At 41.9% G+C, this 19,105-nt stretch overlaps 1 protein-coding gene across 1 annotated transcript in view; it reads right to left on the bottom strand.

Annotated features, from left to right (window-relative positions):
- RRAS2 (RAS related 2) overlaps positions 1 to 19,105 on the bottom strand; it is a 42,804-nt gene that overhangs the window by 11,091 nt on the left and 12,608 nt on the right. The window contains exons 2-3 of the mRNA XM_063158524.1: positions 1,061 to 1,148; positions 484 to 586 (exon numbers count right to left, since the gene is read on the bottom strand). Coding sequence (XP_063014594.1) covers positions 484 to 586; positions 1,061 to 1,148 — 191 coding nt within the window. The remainder of the gene's footprint in view (positions 1 to 483; positions 587 to 1,060; positions 1,149 to 19,105) is intronic.

Here is a 19,105-nt window from a genome sequence, read left to right on the forward strand (position 1 = left end):
ACTAAGCATAGCTCTCCATCAGCTTCTAAGAAGATGTTTCATCTGCATTCTGCAGCCATTCAGTCAATGCATGGGGAAAGCAGAGGGACCTCTGCCTGCAAAAGAGTGCAGGCACATACCCTAAACCCACTCAGAAACCCAGAGTCAGTTACTTGATGCTGCACATGGCAAAGGGATATTCCTAAGGACTGACTGAATACCAGACACTCCCAGGAAAATGGTATTCTGGACTGTAATAAAGTTCTTGAACAGAGCCGTCCTCTTTTTTTTTGTATGCTTTCAAGTCATCTATTGAAAAAAATAAGACACTTTCACAAAATGATTGGTTCAAAATTGTTCTTCAGTGCTGAAAGAGCATCACATCTTGCACCTAAGAATGAACACATACTTAATGTTTTGTTTGAGATAATTTCAGTTAAGGATCATGTGCAATTTAAGAATAATTAAAACTTGTTTGTTTTAATTACTTGACCTCAGGCTTACCTTCCTCTATCTGTGACTGAGAAAACAAGCAGAAAACCTTCGCCTGTCCTCATGTACTGCTCACGCATGGCTCCGAATTCTTCTTGTCCTGCTGTATCCAGAACTGAACACAAGCAAAAATATGGATTATTACATTTCATGTTCTGACAGACTGAAAAAAAAAAATATTCCTGATAAGATATTGTGAGAGTCTGTCCTGTGCATCATAGCCAAGCAGAAACCACTTTTGGCAGATACTACTGGATATTTTTCCAATATTCCCAACAAGTTTTTGCACTGACTGAACAATTCAAGACCTACCAAACAAACTGAACAACAAAACACCTGAGGACTTCTGCTAATTCCTGACCATCTGAAACAGATGGAAAATGCTCAGAGATACGTGAGGATGAGGGTTGTTGGTTTATTCATAAAGAAACCACCAACATGCAAGAATTGCAATTTTTAAAGCAAAGCATTTCTATTGCACTTGGGAGAGGCAGCACGGAGGTGTGTTTTCCATGTCACCCAGGTAACTCCTAGGAATAAAAACAATTCCCAGTCCTAGTTTTGTGGGCACTGTGGGCGGGATACTTACTGTCCAAGCGCGCGGCTCTGTCGTCGATCACGCATTGCTTGGTGTAGGAGTCCTCAATGGTCGGGTCATAATCCGTAACAAAGTAGGACTGCAGAGAAAAAAACAGGTTTGTGGCTTAGACAAGCACAGGACACTCACAGAGGGAAATGCTAAAACTGGACACTTGGCAGCATGAGGAAAAAGTGAGTGTGTTTATCCATGTACAACCATTTGGTTCTTCATCCAAAGATATCCAGGAATGGTTTTCCTATTCCTAGTAAATGCTCATAAACTGTAGGGATTACTAGCAGGGTCACTGAGTTAACTGGATTCCTACAGCCTTTCCAACATTTTGTAGACATTACTGGTAACTCCTACGATTTCTCAGAAATCCTTAGAAATTTTCAGTTTCTATGGACTTCTAAGGTCTCTTGTAATTTCTCTGAACTTCTGGTAGGGTTTAGAAGTTCTTTGACATTCTCAAGTTTACAGGACTTCCTCTCCCCATCCCAGAGCCAGAGATTTCTAGGAAGTGCCAGGACTTTCTCAGCTGTTCCTACAATTCCCCGGCAGTTCTAGAACAATGTCTAGCAACAGTTCCTCACAGCACAAGTAGCACTTAGTTTGCTAGCTGAAAGAAGTTTGGTGGAACATCCTGGGTTCCCAGGACTTCTCTCCTGGTTTAAATGACTTTAAGCACTCACAGCCCCCAGACAGACAACCCCTGAAAGCAGAATTAGCCATGAAATGCCTGTGCCACCCATGGTCTAAGTACAAGGCTCCACCAGACACTGCCAGGCTGTTGCTCATCACCCACACTGTAGAGCAAAGCACATTCTGGTACATTTCTCTAGAGACTGGGTGATCTGGTACTGAATACTGGGTTAACAACACCATCAGAAGGCAAGTTTAGAATTCAAAGATGAAGTTTTAGCTTGCATGCAGTCATAGTAAAGTTAACTTCACCTAAAACTGAAGGAATCACATTAGCATAACAAATCTAAACCCTGATCAAATTCCTTCCCATCTATGTTCCCAGCAGGCACTCAGTGCACAATTTGTGCAGAACTGCAGGTGTACCATGTGTACATTATTGAGTTCTGTAAACCAGGAAGGAATTAGAAACATTTTGACACTACATATTGGTTCCTAGGATGAAAAAAAAAAGAAGGGGACTTTGCTGAAGCACCTTTCCAGCCACACAAACCTAAAGACACTGGTCTTCTCAACTTACTGAAATCAAGTTAACAGATGTCACAGTTGGGAAAAGAAAAAAAAAAGAGGGGAAAAAAAAAAGAACTGAAATCACAGCACTAGCCCACTAACCTTCTCCAGATACACCACTGTCAGTGCAGAACACAGTTAAAACTCTGTTCCTTGCAGATCATTTACGTGGCTGTTTTTGCCCGTGTCCAGTCCAGGTGAGGAGCTGCTCATGAGGACAGCCTGCAGGACACTGTCCTGGCTGCACCCAGCTGAGCCCAGCACAGGGCAATGGCCATGCCAGGCCCCTGGCTCAGCAGCATTCAGGACAGTGGCACCCCAGCAGAGCTCCTGGGCTGAGCTGCAGCTCCCTTGCTGGGAGAAGCACATCCCCAGCTGTGGGTGCTGTGCATAACCTGTGCTCATACACCACAGCCACCATGCAGCTGGCTGCAGGAGGAGTTTGTACAGGTCGCTGTTGATCTGTTCCTTCAGAGCTGGCACCACACTAAAAATCTGCTGCCCCCAGAGCAGAGGCCCTGAGCAGCTCCTTTGCATTTCAGGCAGACAGCAGTGTCCTCTCAGGATACACCTACACAGCAGCCACAGCTGCTCTGCACTGATGCACCCAGGCTGAACAGGCACCCTGCTGCAACCCCACCCACACCAAGCAAAACAACAAAAAAACCCTCCAACAAACCCTCTACCACTAAAAAATTTCAGTAAACCAACAGGCATGGGATCCTAAATGCAACACACAGCCAAAGTGCCCATCTATAGGCAGCAGAACACTCACCTCAGAACAAGAAGCTCAACTCATCCCTTTACCTTGCTTCCCTTTAAGATTTAAAGAGGAGAAAATTCAGCCTTCAAAAGTGTACTCTATCATTCCTTTTGCCTGTATCCATGACTCAAAACCTGTTATCCAGGAGCTTAGGAAGAGACTTTGAGGAATGAATTTACACAAACTCAATTCTTCTGTGGCCTTTAACAAACCTTAAAGGATGGATGAGAAACTGAGGTGAACATACAAATGTAAAAATAAAATCATTTACAGAATCTGACTTTAAAGGGGTGATCACAAGGAAGGGAATTTAAGTCCTCTGTTTCACTGAGGAAACAATGTGATATTTATAAAAAGCATTAGGTGACTAAACCATGGAAAATAAAGCACTCTGAAATTACTCCAGCTTCAGCTTTTATTCCTCCATCCTGCAGAATTCAAAGTTACTGTTTGAACCTTTACATCTACAAAATGGTAAAGGATAGCAGCTTTTATTTAAAAGGGAGATTTTGGAATCAATTTATTTTGCTCTAATGAATCAGTGTTAGTAGAACACCTAAAGCAGCAAGTTTATATCCAGCAAGGGCAGTATTTTTCACCAAGAGAGTTCAGAAAAAGAAAGCCATAATGATCTCAGATGGATTCTTCTTATTTTCCTCATTATCTGTCCAAGGGCCAACAACTACAGCATGTTCTGTAATATGCAGGGCATTTCTGTGATTCCCTCCACCCTTTTTAGTTTGTTTTTTTTTTTAATTTAATTTAAAAAACCTGACTATATACAAAGCAAGAGTGCAAGATTAGGTACAGAGACATGGAACATGGTTCCTCCCTCAAAAAGGGAAACAAGATTAAGTCATCCTGATCCAGCATCAGCCACATGTCAAATTCAGAACGAGCAGATGCCACAGATCCCCCATGTAACAATTGCTCTTACAAGTATTTTCTTCCCTCCCATGGAGCTGGCACAGCCGAATCTGCTGTCACAGCCACTATGGGAGAGCTTTGCAAAGCAATTAGTGCTGAGGTTTAGCTCCAGGCACTGGGCAAGGCTTATGTGCCTCAAACAGCTGCTGGTTTTGAGGGAGTCTTCCTTCCCAAATTGCACTGGGACTATGTGCAGCAGGACACACAACCACCACAGCTCGCAGGCTTTATCCAGCTTTGGTTGATCTACAAAAAATAGATGTAGCAGACACAGTATTTATCAATTTGAGCAGAAATGGACCCTCCTGCTGCTGCTCAGGCAGTGTTTAAAGAATTAAGGCATGGCAGATATGCTGAAACATTCCATGAGGCCATCCCTTCACTCCTGAATGCTGTCCGGGCAAGGTGCCTGCTCACCCAGCAAGCCCAAGACCCTACACCAGCACAAATAACTTTGCTGAGGTCAAGGAGTTTGTGGCCCACTGCCTAAAAGCCCAACAGGAGCCCAATCACAGCAGACACAAACCACTGTCAGCCTACTGGCCTCTAAGTGATGCCAAGCCCAGAGAAGTCAAGGAGCCAGCACACGCAGAGTGCTGGAATAGCCAGGCCTGCCTAGTGCTGGGTGTTTATGAGAGCTGTCAGTGCAAGCCCTGACACCTCAGGGCAGCCACCCTGCCAGGCCACAGCAGCCCCAGAAGCAGAGCAGGAGCTGGGATGGGAGCTGGCATGGAACACGGGGCATGGCTCTCTAGGGTGGCCCCACACAGCCCAGGGTGTCAGATCCCCTCCTCTAGGACTCATTGAGCTCCTCTGACAAATCCAAGGAGCCACAACTCATTCAGCTGGCTCCACTGCAGCTGGCCACTGCCTGCAGGAAATAATTAGAAGCAGTTAAATTTCTTCTAAGGAGATAGTAACTTGAACATGCTCTCCTGTTACACCACTCCCTTAATCACCAGCAAAATCAAAGTTCTTTCCACCCATCTCCTAGAAGGGAAACGAGAAGCTGAGCCCAGTACTCTCATCGACCATTCAATTCACCCAGAATATTATGCAACAGGTTTTCTAGGTTTTTCTCTTTCTATGACTGCTGAGGCAATCAAGCCCAGAGATGGGAAAGCTGGGAAAGCCTGCTGCCAAGGGCTTTTGTAAAGGGGGAAAAAACCAAAATATCATAAAAATCCCCAATCCCACACTACCTACATCACTTAGAGCTGGGGAACCCACCACTAAAATCCCTTCTTATGTACACATTTGTCATCTTAAAATGCATTTCAAACGATCTCCTGACCTTCACAGGAGTTTCTACTCACAGTGCATGGAAACAGTGACACTACACAGAATACTGCTCCAGCAGTCTTTGCTTAAGGCAATAGCAATCCCTAAATCAGTGTTTCAATCACTCAAGTCTTTTGGTAAGATATGAAAACCTGCTCTTAAGTTTATCCTCTTCCTCCATTTATTTGTTCCCTTTAGTACGCATAGAGAAATTCCTCCATTAGCTGACAAGCTTGGAGTCCCACTCCATAAATTAATAAAAATGACTAAGTAAAGACACCTTTGATGGAAAACCTCAATGCAAATTCATGGCTCTTATGCCACTTTTCATAAAGTAATAAACAGTGCACAAAATGAAAAGTAAGGAGATAACTTTCTTTTGCACTTTATGTTTTAGGGTGGGGAGAAGTAGGATGCTGTTGACAGGAAGCTGCCTCCCTAAGCTGCAGAACATCCCTCCCTTTCTCTTTACACCAGGCTGGAAGGGCATGCAATGAAAGGCAGCCCAGCACAGTGAGAGCACACCACCACTGTGAGTGAGTTAAAGGAGAGGTACATGCCAAAATATATATTCACCCTTGCTGTCTCTATAATCTCCATCTGTATTTACTAAACATACACATAACGTTTCAAAGAGCCACTGGTTGCTTATTTAAATTTTTTCCACATGTTTTAAGTTTTTGGTTCAAACCCAGCAAAGGCAAGGAAATAGAAGGGTTTCCACCCTCCAGCTACAGTTACAGACCAGCTCTGGATTTAAATAAGCATCTGCAATTTGAGCATTGCAAACAGCCCAAAAATCCTCCCTAGCTATAACTTTTATGCTAGGACTTAAAACAAACATGTGTAGCATCCACCAACACCAAAGCTTTGACTTTAGACTTGAATAAATTACCAAACACCTGAAATGTAAGATCCCAAGACATTCCTGTGCTGTGCTCCTTGACAGAGTATTTCTTCTGGCAGTCTCTCCTTTGCCTGCCTTTTACACTATCATCTCTTCTCTAGGTTTTACCTCATTTCCCCTGCATTTCACCAAGAATATGCCTGCTCTTGAGCCACTCAACCATTGTGAAGCCCAGTTCACTCCCTGCACTGCCAGGTCTTCACCATGGGCATATAACACACAGTTGTATGTAGCAGTACCAGGTACAGCCCCATCACACACCACACTGATCACATCAGAAATATTTAACCCAGAAAGAGACACCTAAGCTCTCTTCATTTAAATAAGTATTTCCAGCATGCATTCCAAGCCATAGACAAAGCCAGTGTCAGAGGTTAAGACCAGAGCTCCACTGCCATGGCCAAAAGTGGACACCTTTCTCTTTGAGGTACTTGGCTACACCATAAAAGTCTTCCCAGACCATGAATTAAGATCTAAATGACTGATTGCATAACTCAGTTTGCAACTTCCATTGTCCTTCCACCCATGACATCTGATAGCCTCTGCCATCAACTCTTCTCCCTAAGAGTGGCAGAGAAGCCAAGTCTGTACTAAAGTGACCCCAGTGACACACTGTGCCCTCCTCCAGCTGGCAAAGGAAGTGAGAGACCATTTCTAGGAGTTCTGATCTATGTTCCTGTCTCTGGAGGAGGAGGAAGCAGACAGGTTCTGTGTCACCACAGGCAAGTTGCTGGAGTAACCTGTCACCTTGCCCAAGCACCGTGCTGCCCTGGTCCAGAGCTAACCTGCCCAGCAGCAGGGGCAATCGGGCAAAGCAGCAGCCCAGGGCCCCAGCACCTCAAGGGATTTAAAGAACCTCCTTCCACAGCACAAAGGAGAAGTCACTCCTTTAGACTACGTGAGTTGGCTGGCTAGAAAACAAGGAAAACATGCAGTAAAAAAACCCTGACTTCTAGAAGCAAACATAAACCCAGACTGCATTCCAGAATAAAGGAACAGACAGAGCAAAACACACGAATTTAGCATTTCACAGAGCCCCAAGCACTTGGGTCACAGCAAAACCCAAACAAACTAAGAGCACACCACTAATCAGAGAGTCTCTGACAAGCTTGTTCCAACAGCAAACACACACCTCCCCAAAAGCAGGTGCTTCACTAGGACCCACTATTTCCAGACAGGGTAAATTGGTTGGTGCTGGAAAAGCAGGAGGAGGATGCTGTTGGGGTTGATGACAGCTTTGCTACCTCTGCAAAGGTTTTGTGCAGCACTCAAACCAGTGACAGTAAAGGACTGCAGGAGGGACCCACAGCAACCCAGCAGCACTTCAAACACAAACTGCACTCAGTAGGCTTTGCTGGCATAATTTACAGAATGAGGGCAAATATTTTGCTGTTGAATGTTGGGAGAATAGGAGACCAAAGGTCTAGCCTTATCCTGGTAAAGGCCAGACTAAAGAAACAATGATTAGAAAACTGCCTCATGCTAAAGAAGGCTAAGTGTGTCATCATCCAATCATCCCATATTCCTACAAATCTTTAAGAGGTTCTTTCTTTTAATTATACAAACAGTAAGAGCACCCATTCCTTTCTTCCAAGAAATATAAATTAAAAGATAGTCAGTGCTTGCAAGTAATCAATGATGCTTCCCTCAATTTGCACTACTTCCCAGCGCCCTAATGTGTACTGTCAGCATTGTTATGGCTGTCCAGGGAAACAGATGTCATTTGTAACTTCAATTACTGCCATTACCCAGTGATGTGAAACACTTCATGAAGTCACAAAGACAGAAGAGGATTAATCTGAAGGAAGTTATAGTGAAAGAAAGATGACATGAGACATGTACAAGCTAAGCCCTTTGGAAATTCATACGCAAGCTGAAAATTTTTATTTGTTCCTGAAAAAATAACAACACACATATATATAATACCAAACAACACATGCTTAATCAAACATTAACAGATCTACTAAAGAAGAAAATAATAATGGAAAATGAAAAGTTGTTGTATAAGCCACGGCAGCCTCAGAGTACATCCATTAGATTACTCCCCTGCCAACATACAACTGGAAGACAGAGGAGAGTAGGATACAGAAATAAACACCTGACTTGGTTAAGTAGAGGTAAGTCTTCTCCTTAAATTTTTTTGTGCAATGCAAGGATTCTCAAAAGCTGTGCTTAGCCTGGAAACACTAAAAGTGTCAGTCCTATTACACATCACTCAGTGTCCACGGAGGGAGAGAGGGACTCCTCTGTCCCTCTCCCTCCATGGACACTGAGTGAGCACACCAGAAAAAGAAAACTGCTAAGAAAACTCTGTTCAGTGCATGGGCATATTTTAGGCACATAGCTAAATATAACATGGCTCTCTTCTGTATGGGCTTTGTTCTGCTCACTACCCAGAATACCTAATAACAAAAGTGGTTTTGCATCCCTCACAGGTGTGGGGAAAGATGAGCTGGGATGGGGGGACAAGGGGGAAGGGGTATGGAAGGTAAAGTATCTTCAGTTTGAATGTGAACACATAAATCTGATCTGTGCACCTTTAATTTTTGCATTTCCTAAATGAACACTTGGATTTTGTATCCATCAGCACACTCATTTCCAATGATATTTCTCCAGATAGCTGTATGCTAGGAAATTTCAGATTTCATCCCCAGTTAAGCAGGACTGGCTTGTGTGACAGATTTAAAAACCAGATTGGTTCTGGAGCATCAACTTATTCTGCAGTCAAGTACTGGACCAACACTCAGGGATACGAAAGACTGAAATCAAACTGAATTTTGTGCACTGAAAGGGAACAATCCATCAGCTCTTACACATTTCAACATGCCTAAAAAACTGACTGCTAATTTTTGCCCTTCCCCTAACTGCTACTTAAAATAAAGCAGCTTTACTTTCTCCAACCCCACCCTTCTTTTCTCCCTGGCACCTAAGGCATGGCTGGCAAAATATCTTGGATTTACAGGTAGAAATCTGGAGAGTGTAACTGCTAAAGAGATAATTACAAGATCCAGTGGGAAAAAAAAAAATAAATAAACCCAGCTATAGTAGATTTGCTTGGGGAAAAGAAAGTGTCTTTGCCACTTTGACTAATACAGCCTTTCAGAGAATGTTCAAATCATAGAACTGAATTATTTCAATTGCAAGAAAATTTCTTGAAAATTAACAATATTCCAGAATATTCATTCTTGAATGAATAATTCAATTATAATCATTAAAACTATTTTTCTGAAAAGTTAGGTGCCCTTTTACTAACACACTTCCAAGCTTAAACACACCATCAGATGCCAGGACAGTCTCAACTTGAGGGCCTTAAATGCCTTTTCCAATCTAAAGGATTATATGATTCAAATTATGGGTGCTGGCCACATGAACATCATGTGAATACTGATGAGAGTGGGTTTTCTTTTCATATATGTTTTGCAGAGCACGTGAATATCTTTTAAAATATTAACTTCCTTAAAAAACAGCAAATTGATACTTTTTAAAGACAGCTTCCACCTTTTAAACTCAAACTGAATCTGCCCTGTGCTTAGGTCTCCTTTCAGTTCCCAGCTTACAGCTCTCCCCATGGGACAGCAGCTTGGTAGGAACAGCTCACCACCCTGTGAGCATTTCCCTCCAATTTATAATTCTCAAAAACCAAACCACACCAAACACACTCACTCAGACACCTGGTCTAGGCAATATGTGCACTAAAATTTGGCCTCTCTGGTACTTCCTAGTGGTGCAGTTTTCATTGCTCAAGATCAGAGGAGGTGCACTTTCACTGTCTGAGCAGACTTCTTTGTAATGCCTTCAGTTAATGCCCTTTAATGCCAGTAAGCACCTCCAGAGTTCTTTGAAGGCAGCTCTGCAATTTCTCAAGTTGAAACACGTCTGACTGTAAAGCATATCCTATACTGCGAGCTTAGTTGAGTCTTGATTTAATTTCACTTCATTTGTGTTTCTCAGTAAATATGTGCAGGAACTATGAACACACCAGGTACTTCATCTTCCTCATCTTAACCACTTGCAATTCAAAGAATGTTAAAAACATTCACAACACACCATCTTTTCATCTAGGAAGTTTTATCATGCTTAGATAGCTTTCAAACTAGCAGCTCACACAAGCTCTTCACTATGAACTCAAGGTTTTTCTCAAGAAAGTAGTGATTTTTTTTAAAGTACATATCTGATTTTAGGACTGTGTATAACCAGCCTATAGCTGTAAGAGAAAAAGTAAGCCTGCTTCAAAAATCCCCTGGTGAGGCAAGTCATAGATTACTTTTTCCCTGTACACAAGAAATCATTATCAAATCAACCTCAAGATAGACAGTGTAATTAAGAGATTTTGGTTTATAAACTAAGAAACTGGAGGAGACTTAGTCAATTAAAATCTCTCTTCACTTCTGTAATTTAGATGTAACTGTACCACAGTGAGCAACAGTCTTCAGCCTAGTGGCTCCAAGGAGACCCGTGTTTAGGGCATTTCCAGTCTATTCACAAAGAAGCCACTTCATAACTCTGATCAACTTGGACTTTTCAGATTGTCTAGCTTAGGTTATGGACATTTGGAGCCAGACAATTACATTAATTAAATTAATTAAAGTAAGAAGTTTTTCTTGCCCAACGAGCCAGTGAAACAAAGCTGCACTCCAGCAACTCTAACCCCTATTTCACATTTTAAGTACCTGAAAATGTTTCATCCCTGGGACTCCACAGCAAGCTAAAATCAGAATTTTCTGAAGTGAACACCTTTTTTATTCTGACTCCATTCATCAGAAAGAGTCAGGTAGAAAGCCTGAGGAAGGTAAATTCTCCACATTCTTCCTCTTAAAACCTTTGTTTAACATGGAGATACAATCAGGTTGACTAACCCACTAATCCCAGAGCCCACAGTTTTCTAGAATGAGTCAAGCTAGGATTAAATATTATAAGATAGTATTTCATTCTACAATTAAACTACAGCAACATCCTAGTGAAAGAGGGAGGTTTTATCATCCCCAGTCCTGACATTCCACTGTAATTCCCTGCTGCCTTCAGGATGATCCAGAGATCAGAAAGTTCAAATTGCCACATAAAAATTATAAAAATCCCTCATCCAAATAAATACTAGCCATGCAAACCACAATAAAGGCACCTCAATAAAGTTCACATAATATACCCAAGAGACACCTTTTGACCCAACTTCAATATATTCAATTACTTTATTAATACACAATTTGCTCAAATATGTAAAGGCCAAACAGGGACTGAACCCAAAGAATGAAAGCTTCCAGAAGTTCTGATCATACCACTTATTCTGCTGGAAAACAAAAACCTTGAAATGACTCTTTCAGACCCAGTAACACATTTTATTTACACTGCCAGATCATTGTAGACATTGATAGCAATGCACTAGTTCCTGTCCTGTAGGGCTTTTTTCTATTACCAGTAAATTCCATGGAATTTTTGAACACCAGCTTGGACAATATCCAACACATTAACACTCAGATTCATTAGCAAAGTCTGGAGTGCTTTATTTTTCAAAGATTTGTTGACTGATCATTAAAAGCTAATTATTTAGGGAAAAGCTACAAAATAGCACTTCTATCTAATAAGAACTATTGCTTCAAGATAAGCACAGCTCTAACAGCTTATTTGCCCAAATTACATATTTATTCAACTCCAACCTTTTGGCCTTAGATTAGACTGTCTAGACTAATTTTGCAGACTACAGACAATTACTATTATCTTTAAGTTTGGAAAGTGTCATAACCAGAAATGTCAGGAATGCTGAAATTACAGCTGTGTAAGTGTTATTTAGCCATCTATTTTCATTAGCAAGGCTAATAATTACTAACCTTCCCCCCAGATCCTCACCCAGCTCAGTAGAACACATAGCAGTTATCCTGGAGTATGACAATTTTAAATGATAATGAAATAATTGGTTGCCTCCCCATGAAATAATGGACTCCTTCAAAGTGTGTTACTCATTCAGGAGTGCAAGCATCAGAGGCTGCATGGTGCATATATTATAATGGTAAGATGTGCTGCAAAATTAATTAAAACAAAAACACACTGGGTAACTTTCCTTTAGAAAAGGGTGCCTGAACAGTTTGCAGGTGGCAAGCCATTGACAAGAAATTAATGCTAAAAACTCCAACAGCAAAACCATACTAAACACACATCAATTTCTAAAGTTTTCCACACATCACGGTGGCAGGGTATGACAGCCAGGCTGATTACCCCAAGGCCCAGTGGTCCCATGCTGCAGATCCAGCAGCTCAGTAGCCAGGGGTTTTTTTGCATACCCATATCAGTCAATCACACTGCATTTTAAGATGAAAACGTGCTTTCCCCCACCTGAAAGCATTTCTCAGAAGTTTGTGACTAAGCAGCAAAACCTCAGAAGAAGGAGAACTTGCACTGGTCAATAGGTGTTTTTTTTCCATGTGATCTGTGCTTGCAGATTTGGCTGCTCTGAGCCAGGCCAGCACACAGGCTCTCACGGGGACCAGGAGGCAGAACAAAGCACTTCACACCACTCACTCCCAAACCAGCAAAAAGCTCCACAACCTTCATGGTCCCTCTACCAAGTGAAGTTTTTCAAGAGATTCAAATTTCACCGTCTGATTTTTAACCCAGACACATCAAGGAGAAGCGCTTACAACCTCAGTTTGGGATTTAGAGCCAAACAACAAAAATCTTAAGGTTATTTTTATTGTGGCTCTAACCTAAGGTGTCAGGTTAATGCACCTGATTGTGAGAGTGGAAAGGAAGGAAGGGGATCTCTTCCAAGGTGGGGCAGGCTGCGTAAGCCTTTTCTCACTAGGGACAGAGTGTTCAGACCTTCCTGGCACTAAAGCCTTTGTTTTGTCCCACTGCTTGGGCAAGGTGTTCAACAGGTCTCATTCTGACTGATGGGAAGGAAAAGAACCCAGATTTAGCCATTGTAAACTGAACTCAGCAAAGCAATGTGGTAAGCCACTCCACCTTTGGAGCAAGAAGCAGAAATCCTACCCCATGAGAGCAGGGAGATCCCAGCACAGATATTTCGGTGACAAAGGCTGACCTGAGATCAGGATGAGGTGTGATGCCTGGCAGAAAGCACAAGCATGTTAAACAGAGGCTGGTCTCACAGATGAGGACACTACTGCTTCAGAAATAATAGTTCAAATTAATATCACTATCCTCAAAATTCCAGGTTTCTGGAAGAACAAAAGCTTAGAAATCAAATACAGGGTGGGCAAGAGCCATCAGTGCAGACTGGTGTAACTGAAACAAAGTTTCAGCTGCACAAGCCACTTTGGAAAACAGCAATGCAGAGTATTTTCCATCACAGATACCAGGGGAGTACAACGCTTTCCTTTCCAGCCTAATCAGTGCTCACAGAGAAGTTTAATCTTAATGTCCTTGAAGAATGTCTTCATAGTCTCTCTCAGCACCAGCAGCAGCAGATTTCAAGATCAAAGGTTATACTCCTTCCCATCTGACAACAGCGTAATTCAGACTGGTTTTCTCATCAAGTGGCTGGGGCACAGTACTGCACATGAGCATTGTTTACAACAGGCTGTGTAGCACTTCATTTCTGACTCTTCAGAAGCAAAGCCATGTCTACTGGAACTGCTACATTACAGGCAGACAGCTGGAGTTCTTAGAAGAAACACAAGAGGTAAAAGAGAGTGTTTTATCCTAAATATAAATAAAACCAACAAGGAAACCCAAACCAGCAGGCTCATGGTTGGGAAGACAGAATTTAGGCCTCCATTCCATGTTTAGCATCAGCATCCCACAAGTCAGCCCAAACATGCTGTCCTGCAGCATCTCCAGACCCTGCACCTCGGTGGCACAAGGTTACTCAGTGAGATCACCTTTAAATCAGCACATTTGCACAGTGACACACAAAGCTTATGTACAGCCCTAACACTGTCTGTGCCCCTCCTTCAGAATCCACACTCGCTTATACTCAGCTGAAGAGTATCAAACAGGGCAGCACCTATTTTTCCTGAGTTATTATTTTACAGTGTGCATGAAGTCCCATCAACATCAGAACCACAGAAAAGCAAGGGGGAGATCAGAGGACGCTTTCCTGGCAGAAGATGCATGGATGGCCACCCTTCTGTTCCACCAAGCAAGCTGCACACACAGGCCCACCCCAGCAGCACGGCAGACACAAAGCCAAACCACTCACAACTGGAATATTCACTGGGGAGCTTGACAGAGGGAAGTGCTCGAGTAGTATTATCCTCCCAATTAGTCAAGACTTTAAAAGCACAATGTGACCAATATTGTCCCAACTCACATACAGGGAAATGTGCACACAGTCAAATTCCCCTAACCAGAAACTACAGAGTGGTTTTACCATTGCTGATCCTGTACAATTTCATAGCACAGAACTGGTTTTAAGCACTGTCTTGCTAAATTGGCTTGTTAGTGGATCTACAGGGAAAAGGAAGAGATCCTAAAGCCTCAGTAAGCACAATTAAAATGCTCTTAAGCAGTGCCAGAATTGTCAGCCTCAGCAACTTCAGGTGTCAAAGAACTGTCAAATGGATACACATTTATGTCCTTAAATTTTATTTAAAATGCTTTTGCCCTTAGTAGTCAGTCTACGAATTTCAGCAAGCAACGATTTCCATCTAAAAAAAACTTATTTACCAGCAAAACATGTGTTTGTACTAAAACCAACCACAGTGTTTCTTCCCCTTCGCCTGCGCACCTGCGGGTGTAGTACCACACTTAGTCAGCATCAACCCACTCACAGGGCAGGGAAACACATAGAAATCTCAGAGGGAGTTTATTTTTCACTTTAAACTATCACAGACACTGCATGGAATAGAATAAGATGGAGATAACTAACATTAATTAATATATGTGGCATTGATGCTAATGTTAAGAATGTTCAAGGAACGACTGGATAAGGCACTTTGTGCCATGGTCTAGGTAATATGGTGGTGATGAGTCAAAGACTGGACCTGATTACCTCAGAGGTCTTTTCCAGCCTGATTCTGTGATTGTTAAGAGAATATTTCACATGACTTTTTGAGCTGGAGGATCCACCCAGTTGGATGTTAATCCCGGCATTTGCACTTTTAGAGCATGCATACCTTAAAAGCAAGGATTGTTCTACCCCAGTGAGAATATAATTAACCCTAAACCACATGCTTTTACAACTAAAGCAAAAAAGCCAAACATCTGCTGTAAGGGACCATTCTCATTCCACTAAAACCCAGAGACACAGCACACTCAAGGTGCATGTTGGGAGACCTGCTCTGATGTTAAGATCTACTTCACGCCACAAACTAGTTTTACTTGCAAACACCGACTTTCACGTGTCAAAAAGCCACATCTATGATGAACCACATCAAGAAACTGCAAGCAAACATTCAGCTGAGGTGCTACACACTCAAACACCACACACAGTCAACTAATGTTTTTACACTCTGGCCATTTATGGTAGCAGTAAAAAAGGCAAATGAAAGATTGGAGCAATTTCACACCGAGCACCATCACTCCCCATGCTGGAGCTGATTCTAAGTAACAGATAAAAAACCATGATTTGTATCAAACACCACCTCTACAGGCAATCCAGCCTTATTTCAGAAATTCACAGCTTGAGCTACAAGCATTTTCTAGTCACATAGACCTTAGGATCACTGAAAATCTGTTTAGTATTTTCTTCTCCAACATCCTACTTAGCAGTACATTAGAGCGGGTTCCAAAATAGTTCTCTACCCATTTGTGAGTGAAGTTCCTCCAAGGGGAAGAGGAGTTTAAAGATCAAATTAAGAGCAAACACTTCCCGTTCAGAAGCACATGAACTGCTGAAGGGAAACAGTTCCCAATTTCCTTCCAGAGCTGGATGCTCAGGCTGAACCTTTCTCATGAAACAATAGCATTGTAATTCCTTGTTGGAAGCACAAGTGCTCCAGACACCGACCCAGCCACACCTGGACCCTCAGACAGTCATTCCCCACTCTTGGTTCTGTCATCTAAAGCTTGTAAACACAGCTCCCTTAAGTAATTGGGCAAGCAGATTAGGGCTTTAACATCAAAATGCTCTCCCTACAGTACAGCAGCAAACTCTGTAAAAACTATTAAAAGCATCTACAGAACATGATACCATCAAGAGCATGCAAACCTCCACTGGATATAGAAACTTTCTGCATCCTTTCCTTGCACTTCACCTCATATTAAAAACTCTGGGACACCATCTATGCTGCAAGTACACAAATCCTGACAAGATGGTATCTCTAAAATGGAATCCCAAGGTTTAGCAGACCAACCATCAACAGAAAGCAAAGACCTTTGGCTGAGAGATCTTGCTCTGTACACAAGTTTTGCTTTTTTTGCTCCCTCCCAACTAGAAGAGGACAGAAGCACCATCAGATTACACACAATACAGCTCAGCTCCATTCAGGTAAACAAACCATTTTTCTCATCCTTCTGCAAAACTGTAACTTTATGTGCTTATCTAAACAGATTTGAGCCCAGTTTTCTATCACCATTTCCTAAGAGCTAAATCTCTGGAGTCACCTGGGTAGGTCCGCACAAACCTTCAAAAATAACTCTTCAAACAAACTGCACTTGAATAGAATAAATTCTTCTCTCCCTCTCCTGCTACTCCAGTTCTGAATAAAATAATCTAGTATTTTAGGAGGCTTTCAAGATTTAAGGGAAAATAAGGAAGGTACACCGCTAAAAATGCAAAGAATTTATTTTTCTCCTACAGCATATTCACACTGACCAGGTTATCAACACCACCTCATGAAGACTGGCAGACTTTGGGATTTTTAGAATGTTGAAGGTGTGAACTTAAAAACTAAGGGTTCAAATTTAGATACTTCAGTTCAGTAACAGCATATAGTCAAGATCTGCTCCGGGGGTTTCCAGCAAGGTGATTTCCCTTCTGCCCCGTGTGCACTCATTCTTACAAAGAATTTACATAAATGCTCAAATAAACTTGTTTTCTAAACTTACAGGCCAGCCTGCACGGGGCAGCCAGACCACATAATTTTTACTTCATTTGCATTAGAAGATACAGGCTGACTTCTCTACACATTATTATTTTACAGACATTAGTTGTAGGAGAATATTATTTTATTATGTATTATTTTTAAAGACATTAGTTATTAGGAGAAAAGTATTATAATCTGGAAAACAGATGTGCACATCAGATGAACATAGCTCATAAAAAGAATTAGTAAACACATTGTCTAAGCCACCTACAAGGATGATCAAAGGGAAGGAGGACAAGGGCTGATGAAAAATAATTTAATCATGCTAGTTGTATTTCTCCACTTCAGACAAGCTGGTTCCACTAGCAGCTGCTATCTCTCCCTCTGATTTTATGTTACTAACTTGTAACAAATCTTCAGTGAAGCAAGCTCCCTTCTTCAGGACAGACACTGTGAACAGCCACTGGCAAAAAGTAACTCTAATTTGTTTATTACCAAAATATTTTGCCTTTGAAAACCATGTTAGACCAGTATTCTTGAGGCATATAGCAAGCTCAGAAAAGAGGATACTTTTATGGATTCCACAAACAGCACAGAAAGGATTAGATTTGTCCACAGTCTAGGACCAACTTCCAAGGAAGATCCTTTTTGTTTATCATCTCAACATGCCAAATGATACTCACATGCCATAATCGGCCACACAATGTTAGTTTACAGTCTTTCAACTTGACAGGACCTATAAGACTTTCCAGGAGGGGAGCCAGTACTCCTGAAATGTAACTCTGCTGCTCTCACTTGCTGTTTAGTCCTTTCCAAAGCAATCCCTCCATTCCTCACTTTATTTCTGGAGCCAATAGTCCTGCAGAGGCTGATTCCAGAGTGCAGAAGGGACAGCACAAAAAGGCCTTGCTACCCCATGCAAAGAAAGAAGGCAACCCAAGAGCTTCTGTAGCATGAAATGCAGCAACTATAAAATCCACAAACAAAATTCAAGTTGTTCCCTCTGCAAGCAAGTTCACACTGACAGGAAATGAGTAGCTAACAAGAAGTAAATTACCCAAGCCCAGTTCAGAACATGTACAGAAGTAAGGGACTATAGCAAACCAACCAGACTCACTACATGTGTACTTTTACTAACTCTAACCTCCGCTAACCTGCTACAAACGCGTTTACAGCACGTGCAAAAGTGGCTTTACCATACATCTAGGAGGGAGGACAGCTTAAAACATCCTGCCCTGAAGGCAAGAACACACTCCATCACCTAAAGCCACTTGTTTTCATTAGGAAATTGATCTACAGAGCAACATCTGAATGCAAATTGAAACGTGCAACATTCTCTCCTGGTCTGACAGGCACACATAATGAAGTATCGTGTCAAATAAGTAGAGAGCATCATAATTCGATTGCTTTCTTGAGCAAAGAACACTTGCAAATGTTTCATTTAAAGGTATAAAGAGGCAGCAGTACAGCAAATGCCGCCTAAAACTGTGTGAGCAGTATGCAAAGACCTTCAATTTGTTTACTTACAGAAAGCAGCTTTAGAATGCACTGGGTTTGATCAGAGGGGGTTTTTTCTTGGCTTTTTTTTTTTTTTTTTAAACCCTACTGCTATTTCCGCTCCCATATTCTACCAAGTAGAGATCTTGTGGTTAAGGCATTCAGTGAAGAGAAAACAGAGCGTGGAATGCACAGGCAGACAGCCTTCTGCACCAGAAACCACAGGAAAGCACATTAGTTTCTCTCAATTTTTATAGATTAGAAACAGGTTTTTCAACTTCATCACACTCAGAATAATGGACTACTCAGATTTCCATTAATCATAGGTGAAGCCTCTGGACAGGCAGTCCAGAAACCCTTCAGGAGACCTTATCTACTTGGTGCTTAACTTGGATGTAGCAGTGTGTGAATGTCCCTCTGATCACAGCATTAGCAACACACAGCTCTGCCAGCCTTTAACAGGCTGCAAAGCTGATGTTATTTACAAAGACACGCTGGATGCTACCAATTAAAGGCAAGTAGTTTCTCTTTTGAGCTTTCTTCCAGCA

This window comes from Melospiza melodia, chromosome 6 (genome assembly GCF_035770615.1).
Source record: "Melospiza melodia melodia isolate bMelMel2 chromosome 6, bMelMel2.pri, whole genome shotgun sequence".
Taxonomy (NCBI): domain Eukaryota; kingdom Metazoa; phylum Chordata; class Aves; order Passeriformes; family Passerellidae; genus Melospiza; species Melospiza melodia.